The sequence below is a fragment of the Denticeps clupeoides genome, unplaced genomic scaffold, assembly GCF_900700375.1.
Source record: "Denticeps clupeoides unplaced genomic scaffold, fDenClu1.1, whole genome shotgun sequence".
Classification (NCBI taxonomy): domain Eukaryota; kingdom Metazoa; phylum Chordata; class Actinopteri; order Clupeiformes; family Denticipitidae; genus Denticeps; species Denticeps clupeoides.
The window spans coordinates 426,943-442,564 of record NW_021630083.1 but is presented as its reverse complement, the minus strand read 5'-3'; the positions used below and the strand labels follow the sequence as shown (position 1 = coordinate 442,564).

Genomic DNA, 15,622 nt, shown 5'->3' with positions numbered 1-15,622 from the left:
AATACAGGGGGATATTATCTATTAAATTAATAAATAGGCCATGTGTTATTCATGTTCACTTGTAAACTCAAAATCTATAGAAATCGAACGAGAATTGCTGGTGTCTTCCTCCTGTAAGTCGCTTTGGATAAAAGCGTCTGCAAAATAAAGTAAAGTAAAGTAAAGTAAAAGTAAAGAACTTAATATGCCAACTTTCTTAAAGCCAAATGAGGGACACTTTCTTGCAAGTGACGACGCTGCAGGACATACACTTTTTATCTAGAATTTCCAAAGACATTTAGTTTCAAATGTGCATGTGTCTGCTGATGACCACAGCCACCACCACCGTAACAACTAAAGCTTCAGGGATTTTCAAATGGACCTGTAGCATCATAATGTAGGGTCTGTCAAAGCCCATTGAGACATACTGTATGTGATTTTGGGTTATATAAGAAATAAATGCTGGTGTTGTTGTATGAGGGCCCGACATCATGCAGCATGTTTGGCATTTGCCAGAGAACACCAAGATTGGCAAATTTGTCACTGTGCTCTTCACAGATGAAAGTCTGGAGATGCTGTGGAGAATGTTTGCATGAGTTTTGCCTGCTTACAGGAATCTATTATTGGCCAGCGAGGCTGTGATTGGAACACGGGACTGGAGCTGCCCCGAAAGGGACAAATCAAAACCACCCATATTTCAGGATGTTCGGGATAATTTGGGACGGTTGGCCACCCGAGTCATTCTAGTTCTGCTGAAGCAGAAGTGAATTCATGTAGAAATGAAGAACACTGCACCGCAGGAGTAGGAATGGTGCAGTTTATTTCATTGCACTGTATTGAGACACAAACCATGAGATGCAAAAATTCTCAGTAAAATGCATCATTGTTTTAGTTTGACTACAGTCATGCAGCGTAATTCAGTGAAACATCATCATCACAAGCTAATTACAGCAGAACAAATCCACAGATTCGAAATATCGAAACACAGTAAAACATCTAATAACTAGTGCACCTATACTTCTAAATGCCAAATCATTTCCATGACTACACCTGAATGCAGTTCCAGCCTCAGTTTATAATGCTGTCAAGTCGTTAATAATTATTATTAAATAATTAACGTTTAAAACACATATCAACTAAAACATTACTTAAAAGAATTACTATGAATGCTATACAAAATCTAAATGTTAATAATTACCTAGAGAAGTGTCATGTTTGTGCTCTATGAAAGCTGTGAAAAGCACATGCTGAAATTTTGATGGAGGTAAATACTGCAGTCCAATGGAGTCCACTGTGTGTGTGTGTGTGTGTGTGTGTGTCAGTTAATCACTGCAGATGAGCACATTCTGTTGATCCCGCAGAGGCCATTTCCTCGGTACAGGTAGTAGTAACCCTGGAAAGACACAAATGAAGGACTATTATAATCCCATTTATGCATCATTTATACAGCCGCCACCCTGATCTGCATAATTATTCATCAGTACACTACTAAAATAGTCAGAGTATTTTATTCAATTCACCAGACCTGCTCTCCGTAGTCTTCTCCCCAGCTGTTCTTGATGGCCCAGAACGGAACACCCTTCCCTGCGAACACACAGCGTGTCGTAGTGATTCGATTCATGGAATAGAATGTAGTAAAGGTCAGTAAAGGTCAAAGGCAAATCTGAATTCTGTTACTCACTTTCTCCAAAACCAACGAGTAACACAGCATGGTCAATCATCCAGGGATTACAGAAGATCTTCAGAGGGTGGGAGACTCCCTTCCTGTAGAACTATGAGACAGACAGGGTACCGGTGGAACCATTTAGATCCCGCTGTAAAAGAACTAGAACAGCGGAACGTATTTTTACCTGCATGGCAAAAGCATTCAGGGCAGCAGACACTGGACCATTTTCAGCCAGCCAGGCAGCAATCTCTGCAGAAAAAGGACCACAGACCTTCATCACGACACCAGCATGGTGAACCAACCACAGAACCTGGCCGCCGATGGAGACTAGACCAGATCTGCTCACCACTCTCATCTTTGGCCAGTTCCACCGAGCTGTTGATGTAGACGGCCACCTTCCCGCTGGAGAAGCTGCAGTGCTGTTTATGTCCCGTGTAGCTGTAGTCCGTCTCCGTCTCCACGCCTCCTGCAAAGGAACGTGCACGTGGTGACCAGCTCTGAACCAACACGTTCTACAGGAATCCCAGGGTTCATTCCTCACCCAGGTTCTCAATGGCTTCATACGCATTGGAGGGCAGGCCGCCCCCGCAGGCCTGGTCCAGCCTATCACAGTCCACCAGCTCTGTCAGCAACAAAAATGAAAGGTCAAGGGTCATGTCGCATCTGTGTGTGTGTGTGTGTGTGTGTAGTCCTCACCTTGCTCAGAAAGGGACAGAAGGCTCCCTCTCTTCAGGAACCACTGACCCTCGATGTTCCCAATCACAGAGAACGCCCAGCAAGAACCACACATGCCCTACACATACAAATAAAACATTATTACAGCCACACAGGAACCCCTGACCCCCGACCCCCGACCCCTGACCTGGTTCTTGATCGGCCCAACGGCACCATGATCTCTCCAGTCCCAGCTGGCAGGGGCGGGGTCTCTGGGCCGGGCCGCTGGCTTGAGGGGGCGCTGAAGAGCCCACTGGCTCAGAAGGGGGTTCAGGTACGACATCCTGAATTCATCCTCTGCAGAGAGGAAGAGGAGAAGCGTGTTACATCCATCTGGTACACACACAGACACACACACACACACACACACACCCGTCAGGTCGCTGAACTTGGTGACCCCGTACTCGGCTGTCCCCTGCTCCAGTGACTGTAGGGTTTGTGCCGTCTTCAGATTCTGCTTGAAAATCCGCAGCCGTTTCTCAGTCTCTGTGTAAGTCAGAGGTCAAAGGTTAAACCCCCCATATAGAAATTCTAAGATAAGATAAATCTTTTATTGTCAGCGTCACTTTTCAAGGAACAACGAGATGTAAAGGTGCATTGGAGAAACTCACCCTCCTGACTGCTGTAGGTTCGGTTATGTTTTTCCATAAATTCTTTAAACAAAGTCAGCAATTCCAGAGACTCCTAATGAAGATCAGAAGCAGGGATTTCTAGATGAACCCATGTGACCTGCAGCATGACCTTTCATGCAGAGATCTGAAAGATCATCTCACCTGTGAAGGTTCACTGACAGACAGCGGGACAGAAGCCATTTTTCTTGGTTCTTTAGGAGGAACTGGAGAGAAGAGAACATCAGGACACTGTACACCAGGCTGAAACTCCAGCTCCATAATCCAGAAATGCTGAGCAGGTTCAGTGAAGACCCCATGGAGCTGATATGCTGTATTTACGCCCAGAGCGAAGTTACGAGGTCGTTACAGGGTCAGTCGCCTGACGGTAGTAAGCGGGGTTTGAACCTGAGACTAGGCTACTACCACCACCAGTACTCACCTGCAGGTTGGCATTTCTGCTTGACCAGGGTGGACTTGCTCTGCCACGGGACGTCCCACACCTCAAACACACACACCTCCATCTGTACAACAGGAAGACACCCGGTGTGTTTCACTCATGAAAACTGTTCACTGGTTCTCGGTCTTGTCTTGGTTTCGACGTCTGTGTGGACAACACCGTACCCACCATCGGCTGCAGACACCCCCGCCCCCACTGCCGTCCCACCTCACCAACTAACACTGCTCACCACCCCCAAACACAACGTCCAGTACGCGTCCAGCACACGGCTCCAGCATGTCTGCCTCAACCATCCAGGTCAGGACGGGACTGAGGAGGCCACAGGTCCACACGCCATCAGATCAACTGTGTGCAGTGATGGAGCGCATGTTCAACCAGAGCTCTGGAAAACCCACACAAGAGAAGACCTGGCTGGTTCTGGCGCAGCTACGGTCCTGGTGAGCTCATCACTGGACCCACTTCAGTCTGCCTACCAGCCTGGCAGTGGAGTGGAACATACCATCATTCACCTTGATTTGATTTGATGAGTGATGACACGTAGCCACGCCTTTTTTCTCTACAGCTGATTTAGGTAATGTGATGCAATTCTAGCCCTAGTCTGTTTCCGCTCTTGGTACCCTCAAGTCTCGGCGGTGTCTTGGTCCGGAGACCCTCAGGTCTCTGTTTAGGGGGTCTAGACTACAACACTACTGATCTGTGCAGCCAAGTTCTGCTGAATCATCAAAACAGTCACGCGCCGCCGATAAATAGTCATGTGACCGACTCTGGGTCTGTATGTGGGAGATATTATACATCAAAATCCCAGTCACATGCTGCACGGCACCATGGGCTGGATCAACACACCAGCAGAGGGTCCCGCACCAGTGGGTCCCACACCAGGATCCTCTAAAACTTGATTATTATCAAATAAAAAGAACAGTTAATTCGTTAACATTAGGGTTTGTATATATGTGTGTGTGTAAGTGGGTGTGTGTGTTCGTGTATGAATGTGTTCCTGTGTGTGTGTACGTGTGTGTGTGTGTGTGTGTACGTGTATGAATGTGTGTGTGTTCGTGTGTGTGTACGTGTATGAATGTGTGAGTGTGTGTGTACGTGTATGAATGTGTGAGTGTGTGTGTACGTGTATGAATGTGTTCCTGTGTGTGTGTACGTGTGTGTACGAGTATGAATGTGTGAGTGTGTGAGCGTGAGTGTGTTCGTGTATGAATGTGTTCCTGTGTTTGTACGTGTGTGTGTACGAGTATGAATGTGTGAGTGTGTGTGCGTTCGTGTATGAATGTGTTCCTGTGTGTGTGTGTGTGTGTGTACGAGTATGAATGTGTGAGTGTGTGTGCGTTCGTGTATGAATGTGTTCCTGTGTGTGTGTGTGTGTGTGTACGAGTATGAATGTGTGAGTGTGTGTGCTTTCGTGTATGAATGTGTTCCTGTGTGTGTGTGTGTGTGTGTGTGTGTGTGTACGAGTATGAATGTGTGAGTGAGTGTGTGTGTGTGTGTGTGTGTATGAATGTGTGTGTGTGTGTTTCACCTTGAGTTTTTGAGGTTCTGACGTGAACGCACAGCCATCAGAAACACCGAGTTGTGAGTTCTTCTTACACATCGTGTTTCCAATCTCGACTGTAATTCTGTATTTTACACCTTTAACCAGCTGCAACAAACAAACACACCGACACACACATTTACTGACGCAGCACACGCAAAACTGCTTTCACAGCGGTCCGCTCTCCTGCCCTCCCGGTTTACCTGTTTGGTGGCGGATAAAACCCTGATGACCCTCCGGATGGTCGCTGCGTTGGATCCCCGGTTGTATCGCTCCTCAGCGAACCGGACGGCTTTCACCACCCCGGGGTCGGACTCCTGGAGGCGGACGGCGGAACCCGGAGCTCCGACACCGGGCCGAGGCGAGGATCCATCCGGGCCGAAGGCTGCGGCCAGCGCGGCCAGGACCAGCAGCAAGGCCGCGGGGTGACAGTGGCAGCGGCGGGCGGCCATTGTTCAAAATTAAATTAATTTCTAATTCAATTTCACTGCCGGCGCTAAAATACCCGCGACCTACAAATACAACAACAACAACAACAGCGGCCTGGCAGCTACGGGGCCGGTGATTGGACGGGAGGCGGGGGGCGGGGCCTGTGGAACCGGGTTGCCAGATTGAAAACAAAATACGTGACGTTCTCTCTCACGTGACCTCACTTTCCAGAAGCGCTCAGTCCGGACACACACTCACACACACCATTCAATCACACACTCACTAACACACAAAATTTAATCACATACACATTCAATCACACTCACAAACACACAACATCTTCTGCTCCACAAACTTTCTGAACTCTAACACACACACACACAAAAAAAAAATTTGACCATGCACCAGTCACTCTGTGCAGCATTGGTCTGCCAACTACCTCACTTTGTCACTTTTACACTTACAATCTCTGTTGCACTACATTGTTCACCTCTCCACCATGTGCCCTTATTTGTATATTGTGTTTTTTTTATACATTTGCTTATTTTTATACCCTTGTATTTAATGTTACTGTTTGTATGTTACTTGTAAGCACCATGGGTCTGAGAGTAACGCAATTTCAATTCTCTGTATGTCCTGTACATGTGGCAGAATTGACAATAAAGCTGACTTTGACTTGACTTGGCTTTGATTTTTTTATAGTCACCAGTGTAATAATTTTTTACAGTGTAAATAATGCAAGGATTCACCCAGGGCAGGGCTCCACACACACTATTCAGTCACACACACAGGGAGAGCATGTAAACTCCAACTCCAGGATTCAAACTGACAACCTACGCCGCAAACCACCATGTCACTGTGTGACACCCTATGGGTGACATTAACATTAAAACCACAAATAAAGGTCTGGAAAGGCCTGAGCATGAATACTTTTTCAACTGTGATTTAATCTAAATCTTCCGAGGTCTCTAATAACGTTGCCAGTCAGTGTGTAAATACACTTGTGTAAAAGTTGATCATACCCATTAAAAAATACAGCCACGCCCTTTTCCCAAATTGCACAGGTCATTTCCTAATCCAGTTTCCCGATGAAATTAACTTGGCCACGCCCACCCACCCATCCCGGGGTTTCTGATAAAGTTTTCTGCCCCAGTTCCCTCCTCTTCTGTCGACTGTCCAAGTGTTTCGTCCTCCACCGCCTGCTCACCGTGATGAATCGGCCATTAGAAGCATGTAGAACAACAAGGCGTGGCTTGCACTTGGGGACGTTTGGTAAATGTCCTGTTCTGGAGGAACTTGGCCCACAAATCGTGTGAAGAGTCAAGCGTTTCAACATCGAGACACTCACTGTTCAGCTCCACATTTCACATTGGTGAGTTTATTTTTAACCGCCAAGACAAGAGATTTTGGGGCTTTGATTTCAGCTTTAGATCATTTTTATTCTGTTAGGAGCAGAAGACTGGGCATCACATCATCATCAGAAGTTGACGGAACATCTGAAGCTGAAGGTAAATGTTTGACCTCTCACCTTGTGCCTTGCTTTGTAAATGCTGTATACTATAAATAGCATGAAAAGTCATTTATAGTTTTTTACCACAATGTCACTTCAAGGTGGAGTTTTTATTTCCTGGATAAATGAGATTATGTGTGACTCCTGTCAGCCGATGAATTCTGTGGTTCATTATGCGAAGTCCGGAGCCGTAGATGTTCCACAATGCAGGATTTTTACTTGCAGATGTCGCTGACAGGCCAGTAAGACATAGGGAATGGTCCAGGCGTTTGGTGAACATTCCTTTCTCCTCGTTGGGTCATTTGATGTTGTTTTCTGCTGGATGACGCTGTGGTTGTACGTTCCGCTCCACACAAGCATTTTCTTGGAAGGACTGTGGCTTCTCCACATTTCGGACATTACCAGTTGGACAATCGTTCCCTTCAAACCATCTTCAGATATCAGTCACTGGCTGATTTCACGGCCTGTTCCTGCGTCCTGTCACATGTTCATCCACAACTCATCTGCATGTCCGTTCCTCCCTGTTCTTCTCCGTCAGAGGTAAAGAAGTGCGGTGTGTGGCCCCAATGGCGAGCTACAAGATGGAGTCTGAAGTGGAGGACGCGGACCCGCGGCCGCCCACCGCAGAGGAGCTGGTAGGCCAGGTGGGGGCGCTGGTGCAGAGGGTGCAGGACGCGGGCCGCCAGCTGCTCCTCCGCCTGTGGCAGGGGGCGCTCCAGCTGGCGCTGCTGATGTTGCTGCTGACGCTGCTGCTGTGGGTGGCGGCTTTCCTCTACGGGAGTTTTTATTACTCGTACATGCCCACGCCCAGCTACAGCGCACCGGTGCACTTCTTCTACAGGTGTGTACGCGCGCGAGTGTGCCGCAGGGGGCGCTGCGGCCTCCCTCTCAGGATGAGTTGTAATGAGTTCATGTTAATTACCCCTCAGTGCGGAGTGTGACTCCGCCATCTGCTCCTTCCCTCGAGCCAACATCTCATTGCTCCAAGATGGTCAGAAACAGGTACCTCGTGTCTTCACCTGATTCCTGGAGAGATCCTCAACGATGCTGCTCTGTAATGGTGAGAGCTGCTCTTTCTTGCTGCCCATGCTAGGTGATGACGTACGGTCAGCCCTATCGCATCTCCCTGCACCTGGACATGCCAGAGTCGCCAGCCAATCAGAATTTAGGGATGTTCATGGTGAAAATGTCATGTTACAGCCATGGTGGCAAAGTAATCAGCACTTCCGCTCGATCTGTGAGTTTATAGGCACACAACACATATTCACGTACAGGTCAGAGGTCACAGACTCTGATCTCGCTTGAACCTTCACCTGTAGACAATGCTGCATTACCGCTCCTCCCTGCTGCAGTCTGTGGGCACCTTGCTCTTCTCTCCTCTCCTGCTGACGGGGGTGACTGAACAGAAGCAGGTGGTCACCATTGAGCTCTTCTCTGCCTACAGGGAGAATGCAGTAAGTAGCCGCTCTTCCTATATACATGAGGAGTGGTGGGTACAGTAGTTCTAGTCGGGATATGGTGGTAGAGTTTGATAGGGGTGTATGGGGTTGTAATGGGGGTGATAACTCCCCCTTCCAGAACAACCTGAGAGGTGATGGTGTGCAGGGATGAAGACACAGAGGTGGTTGGAAAGAATCCAAAAACACAAAAAGGGAAAAAAATCACGATGACAAATATATACAAAAATAAATAAATCAGCAAAACAAAACCTGCCTGGTGTTCAGGCTTGTCGCTACCTGATTGGAGTGCGCATGCCCAAAAATACATCTTCTTTCTGATTCTCTTCCTGCTTGAATCTCGAATCTTGAACTCTGTTCAAGGTAATCAAGGTGTTTATTATGGGGTTGTGTATGGGGTACAGTAGATCTAGTAAGGTTTGAGTAGTTGTGTATGGGGTACAGTAGATGTAGTAAGGTTTGATTAGTTGTGTATGGGGTAGAGTAGATTTAGTAAGGTTTGAGTAGCAGGGTTTGTTGGTAGGGTTTGAGTAGTTGTGTATGGGGTACAGTAGATGTAGTAAGGTTTGATTAGTTGTGTATGGGGTAGAGTAGATTTAGTAAGGTTTGAGTAGCAGGGTTTGTTGGTAGGGTTTGAGTAGTTGTGTATGGGGTACAGAAGATGTAGTAAGGTTTGATTAGTTGTGTATGGGGTAGAGTAGATTTAGTAAGGTTTGAGTAGCAGGGTTTGTTGGTAGGGTTTGAGTAGTTGTGTATGGGGTACAGTAGATTTAGTAAGGTTTGAGTAGTTGTGTATGGGGTACAGTAGATCTAGTAAGGTTTGAGTAGTTATGTATGCGGTACTGTAGATGTAGTAAGGTTTGAGTAGTTGTGTATGGGGTACAGTAGATCTAGTAAGGTTTGAGTAGTTATGTATGCGGTACTGTAGATGTAGTAAGGTTTGAGTAGTTATGTATGGGGTACAGTAGATGTAGTAAGGTTTGATTGTTGTGTATGCGGTACTGTAGATGTAGTAAGGTTTGAGTAGTTGTGTATGGGGTACAGTAGATCTAGTAAGGTTTGAGTAGTTATGTATGCGTTACTGTAGATCTAGTAAGGTTTGAGTAGTTATGTATGCGGTACTGTAGATCTAGTAAGGTTTGAGTAGTTATGTATGCGGTACTGTAGATGTAGTAAGGTTTGAGTAGTTGTGTATGCGGTACTGTAGATCTAGTAAGGTTTGAGTAGTTATGTATGCGGTACTGTAGATCTAGTAAGGTTTGAGTAGTTATGTATGCGGTACTGTAGATGTAGTAAGGTTTGAGTAGTTGTGTATGGGGTAGAGTAGATTTAGTAAGGTTTGAGTAGTTGTGTATGGGGTACTGTAGATCTAGTAAGGTTTGAGTAGTTATGTATGCGGTACTGTAGATCTAGTAAGGTTTGAGTAGTTGTGTATGGGGTACAGTAGATTTAGTAAGGTTTGAGTAGTTGTGTATGGGGTACAGTAGATCTAGTAAGGTTTGAGTAGTTGTGAATGGGGTACTGTAGATGTAGTAAGGTTTGAGTAGTTGTGTATGGGGTACAGTAGATCTAGTAAGGTTTGATTGTTGTGTATGGGGTACAGTAGATCTAGTAAGGTTTGAGTAGTTGTGTATGGGGTACAGTAGATGTAGTAAGGTTTGAGTAGTTATGTATGCGGTACTGTAGATGTAGTAAGGTTTGAGTAGTTATGTATGCGGTACTGTAGATGTAGTAAGGTTTGAGTAGTTGTGTATGGGGTACAGTAGATCTAGTAAGGTTTGAGTAGTTATGTATGCGGTACTGTAGATGTAGTAAGGTTTGAGTAGTTGTGTATGGGGTACAGTAGATCTAGTAAAGTCTGGGTAGCAGCTGATTAGTCAGCTGAGTGCTCTGTGTTCCTCAGTACCTTCCCACGGTTGGAGTCGTGGTGGAGCTCCAGTCTCAGAGGGTGCAGATCTACTCCGCTGTACTTCTGGTCCACGCCCACTTCACTGGCATCAGGTGACACACACAGTGATTTATGTGAGTGTGTTTTGTTTAATTTGCCCTACAGTTCTGCTAAACTGTTTGTGTGTGTGTGTTTGGTGGCAGATACGTCCTGTACCAGTTCCCTGGCCTGTCAGCACTTCTGGGTGTGGCCAGTAACTTTGGCTTCCTCAGTTTACTCATCCTACTCAGCTCTGCCCAGTTCAGCTGGAGACGATTTGTTTCTGCACCGGTACACACACACACACACACACACACACACACCTTTACGGTGTCTTGCACTAAACCAGGTTCATTGTGTGTGTGTATGTGTGCACATGTGTGTGTCTCAGGTCAGGGACCTGAGTCGTTTGGTGACCCATCAACATGACAGGAGTGAAGATGTTGCCATGGTTACAGATCTGCGTGCTAATAACGGTCACACAGGTAAACCGATGAATTAGTGTTGTGGTCTACACATGAGAGCAGGCTTGTCATCATCATCATCTTCAGCTGTTTGTTGTTCGTGGCCTCTTGTTGTGTGGAACGTTGGTGAACATGGCTGTTATGTTCTGTGTTTTAGTTGACTGAAATGGAATCAATTTCAGGTGATGAAAATGTGCCTGATGCCCAGTCTACTGACGAGCAGGGGACCGGTTCTGCAGGACAGGGGTCTGAAGTGGAGACCACAAGTTCTGTTAGTGAGGAGACGCCATGTGACGTGCATGTCGAGGAGACGGACGCTGCAGTTTTCTGTAGTTCCCCCCCACGACCTGAAGAGGTCAACTGCACCATTTCCTGAGGGCCGCCCATCAATGATATTAACGCTTCCTTCTACGCTGACTACATTACAGCAGAACATGGTTTTTACTGTTTACAACAAAGATAATTACCAAATAACAATTATTGATATGAGTGCTGGGTGCCTTCTATCATCTCCAAAAAAATGCACTTTCCAGTACTCTATGTGCTCCATGTACACACTCACACACATGCAGGGTGAACGTGAATGATTCTGTTTTCATCAATAAAATTCATAAGAGGCTCAGTGTTGACGGTAACAGCTGGATTTGCATTTGATTTTCATTCATTTGGGAGGTTGTTGGAGGAACTGCTGAGGATTTGTTTATGCAGCAACAACTTTTCACGCAACGTCACTCAACAATATACAGTTACAACCGTATATACGATTACAGAAACAATTTAAACAAACACAACTATATACACAATTACAACAACCGTATATACGATTACAGCAACAATACAAACAAATATAACAATATACACAATTACGACAACAACCGTATTCACGATTACAGCAACAATTCAAACAAACACAACTATATACACAATTACAACAACCGTATTTACGATTACAGAAACAATACAAACAAACACAACTATATCAACAATACAACAAATACAACAATACCATATACACAATTAAAGCAACAATTCAAAGGGTGGTAGTAGCCTAGTGGGTAAGACACTCGCCTGTGAACCAGAAGACCCGGGTTCAAATCCCGCTTACTACCATTGTGTCCCTGAGCAAGACACTTAACCTTAAGTTGCTCCAGGGAGACTGTCCCTGTTAATACTGATTGTAAGTCGCTCTGGATAAGGGCGTCTGATAAATGCTGTAAATGTAAATGTAAATACAACAATATACACAATTACAACAACAACCGTATATATTATTACAGCAACAATTCAAACAAATACAACAATATACACAATTACAACAACCATTTACATTTTACATTTTTACAACCGTATATACGATTACAGCAACAATTCAAACAAATACAAAATATACACAATTAAAACAACAACTGTATATACAATTACAGCAACAATATAAACAAATACAACTATATACACAAGTACGACAACAACCGTATTCACGATTACAGCAACAATTCAAACAAATACAACAATATACACAATTACAACCGTATTTACGATTACAGAAACAATACAAACAAACACAACTATATACACAATTACAACAACCGTATATACGATTACAGCAACAATACAAACAAATATAACAATATACACAATTACGACAACAACCGTATTCACGATTACAGCAACAATTCAAACAAACACAACTATATACACAATTACAACAACCGTATTTACGATTACAGAAACAATACAAACAAACACAACTATATCAACAATACAACAAATACAACAATACCATATACACAATTAAAGCAACAATTCAAACAAATACAACAATATACACAATTACAACAACAACCGTATATATGATTACAGCAACAATTCAAACAAATACAACAATATACACAATTACAACAACCATTTACATTTTACATTTTTACAACCGTATATACGATTACAGCAACAATTCAAACAAATACAAAATATACACAATTAAAACAACAACTGTATATACAATTACAGCAACAATATAAACAAATACAACTATATACACAATTACAACAACCGTATATACGATTACAGCAACAATACAAACAAATACAACAATATACACAATTACAACAACAACCGTATATATGATTACAGCAACAATTCAAACAAATACAACTATATACACAATTACAACAACCGTATATACGATTACATTAACAATACAAACAAATATAACAATATACACAATTACGACAACAACCGTATTCACGATTACAGCAACAATTCAAACAAACACAACTATATACACAATTACAACAACCGTATTTACGATTACAGAAACAATACAAACAAACACAACTATATCAACAATACAACAAATACAACAATACCATATACACAATTAAAGCAACAATTCAAAGGGTGGTAGTAGCCTAGTGGGTAAGACACTCGCCTGTGAACCAGAAGACCCGGGTTCAAATCCCGCTTACTACCATTGTGTCCCTGAGCAAGACACTTAACCTTAAGTTGCTCCAGGGAGACTGTCCCTGTTAATACTGATTGTAAGTCGCTCTGGATAAGGGCGTCTGATAAATGCTGTAAATGTAAATGTAAATACAACAATATACACAATTACAACAACAACCGTATATATTATTACAGCAACAATTCAAACAAATACAACAATATACACAATTACAACAACCATTTACATTTTACATTTTTACAACCGTATATACGATTACAGCAACAATTCAAACAAATACAAAATATACACAATTAAAACAACAACTGTATATACAATTACAGCAACAATATAAACAAATACAACTATATACACAATTACAACAACCGTATATACGATTACAGCAACAATACAAACAAATATAACAATATACACAATTACGACAACAACCGTATTCACGAATACAGCAACAATTCAAACAAATACAACAATATACACAATTACAACCGTATTTACGATTACAGAAACAATACAAAAAAACACAACTATATACACAATTACAACAACCGTATATACGATTACAGCAACAATACAAACAAATATAACAATATACACAATTACGACAACAACCGTATTCACGATTACAGCAACAATTCAAACAAACACAACTATATACACAATTACAACAACCGTATTTACGATTACAGAAACAATACAAACAAACACAACTATATCAACAATACAACAAATACAACAATACCATATACACAATTAAAGCAACAATTCAAACAAATACAACAATATACACAATTACAACAACAACCGTATATATGATTACAGCAACAATTCAAACAAATACAACAATATACACAATTACAACAACCATTTACATTTTACATTTTTACAACCGTATATACGATTACAGCAACAATTCAAACAAATACAAAATATACACAATTAAAACAACAACTGTATATACAATTACAGCAACAATATAAACAAATACAACTATATACACAATTACAACAACCGTATATACGATTACAGCAACAATACAAACAAATATAGCAATATACACAATTACGACAACAACCGTATTCACGATTACAGCAACAATTCAAACAAATACAACAATATACACAATTACAACCGTATTTACGATTACAGAAACAATACAAACAAATACAACTATATCAAAAATACAACAATACAACAAATACAACAATACCATATACACAATTAAAGCAACAATTCAAACAAATACAACAATATACACAATTACAACAACAACCGTATATATGATTACAGCAACAATTCAAACAAATACAACTATATACACAATTACAACAACCGTATATACGATTACATTAACAATACAAACAAATATAACAATATACACAATTACGACAACAACCGTATTCACGATTACAGCAACAATTCAAACAAATACAACAATATACACAATTACAACCGTATTTACGATTACAGAAACAATACAAACAAATACAACTATATCAAAAATACAACAATACAACAAATACAACAATACCATATACACAATTAAAGCAACAATTCAAACAAATACAACAATATACACTATTACAACAACAACCGTATATATGATTACAGCAACAATTCAAACAAATACAACAATATACACAATTACAACAACCATTTACATTTTACATTTTTACAACCGTATATACGATTACAGCAATACAAACAAATACAAAATATACACAATTACAGCAATAATATAAACAATTACAACAACAACCGTACTTACGATTACAGCAACAATACAAACAGATACAAAAAATATACACAATTAAAACAACAACCGTATATACGATTACAGCAACAATTCAAACAAATACAAAATATACACAATTAAACAACAACCATATATACGATTACAGCAACAACACAAACAGATACAACAATATACAGTTACAAATAACCATTTATATGAGATCAGGAACAATACAAACAAATACAATAATATACACAAATTCAACAATATGCACAGTTACAAAATAACTACAGCCAGTAGTTACAGGGACAGTCCCCCCCTGGAGACACTCAGGGTTAAGTGTCTTGCTCAGGCACACAATGGTCTTCTGCTTCATCAGCGAGTGTGTTACCCACTAGGCTACTACCACCCTACAATAACAGCAGCAATACATTTCCATTTACAGCATTTATCAGAGTGACTTCAATAGTGACAGGGACAGTCCCCTTGGAGATACTCAGGGTGAAGTGTCTTCTTCAGGGACACAATGGTAGTAAGTGGGGATTGAACATGGGACTTTGTGGTCTTCATGTTTATAGATGAGTGTGACACACACTACTAAATATTACTAATATTACTACAGACAGGGGGACTGTCCCTGTCTGGATAAGGGCGTCTGGTAAATGCTGTAAATGTAAA

The 15,622-nt window shown here is 42.1% G+C and overlaps 2 protein-coding genes across 3 annotated transcripts; one reads left to right on the top strand and one right to left on the bottom strand.

Annotated features, from left to right (window-relative positions):
• Nucleotides 1-779: 779 nt before the first annotated feature.
• On the bottom strand, nucleotides 780-5,537 carry LOC114782460 (cathepsin F-like). The gene is made up of 14 exons (XM_028968340.1): nucleotides 5,168-5,537; nucleotides 4,953-5,072; nucleotides 3,410-3,491; nucleotides 3,133-3,194; nucleotides 2,971-3,043; nucleotides 2,732-2,845; nucleotides 2,508-2,656; nucleotides 2,342-2,438; nucleotides 2,187-2,267; nucleotides 1,992-2,111; nucleotides 1,830-1,894; nucleotides 1,661-1,751; nucleotides 1,505-1,563; nucleotides 780-1,372 (listed from the first exon to the last, which is right to left on the bottom strand). Exons 1-14 carry the CDS (start codon nucleotides 5,414-5,416, stop codon nucleotides 1,298-1,300), a joined length of 1,437 nt encoding a protein of 478 aa, XP_028824173.1. The 5' UTR covers nucleotides 5,417-5,537; the 3' UTR covers nucleotides 780-1,297.
• Nucleotides 5,538-6,654: 1,117 nt separating this feature from the next.
• Nucleotides 6,655-11,386, top strand: LOC114782466 (seipin-like). 2 transcript variants are annotated; one of them, XM_028968346.1, is made up of 10 exons: nucleotides 6,655-6,765; nucleotides 6,843-6,901; nucleotides 7,442-7,744; nucleotides 7,833-7,905; nucleotides 7,997-8,140; nucleotides 8,256-8,357; nucleotides 10,264-10,361; nucleotides 10,452-10,578; nucleotides 10,679-10,772; nucleotides 10,934-11,386. In XM_028968346.1, exons 3-10 carry the CDS (start codon nucleotides 7,470-7,472, stop codon nucleotides 11,125-11,127), a joined length of 1,107 nt encoding a protein of 368 aa, XP_028824179.1. In that variant the 5' UTR covers nucleotides 6,655-6,765; nucleotides 6,843-6,901; nucleotides 7,442-7,469; the 3' UTR covers nucleotides 11,128-11,386. The 2 variants fall into 2 exon arrangements, with proteins under 2 accessions (XP_028824179.1, XP_028824178.1); XM_028968345.1 differs by having other exon boundaries at nucleotides 8,223-8,357.
• The last annotated feature ends 4,236 nt before the right edge of the window (nucleotides 11,387-15,622 follow it).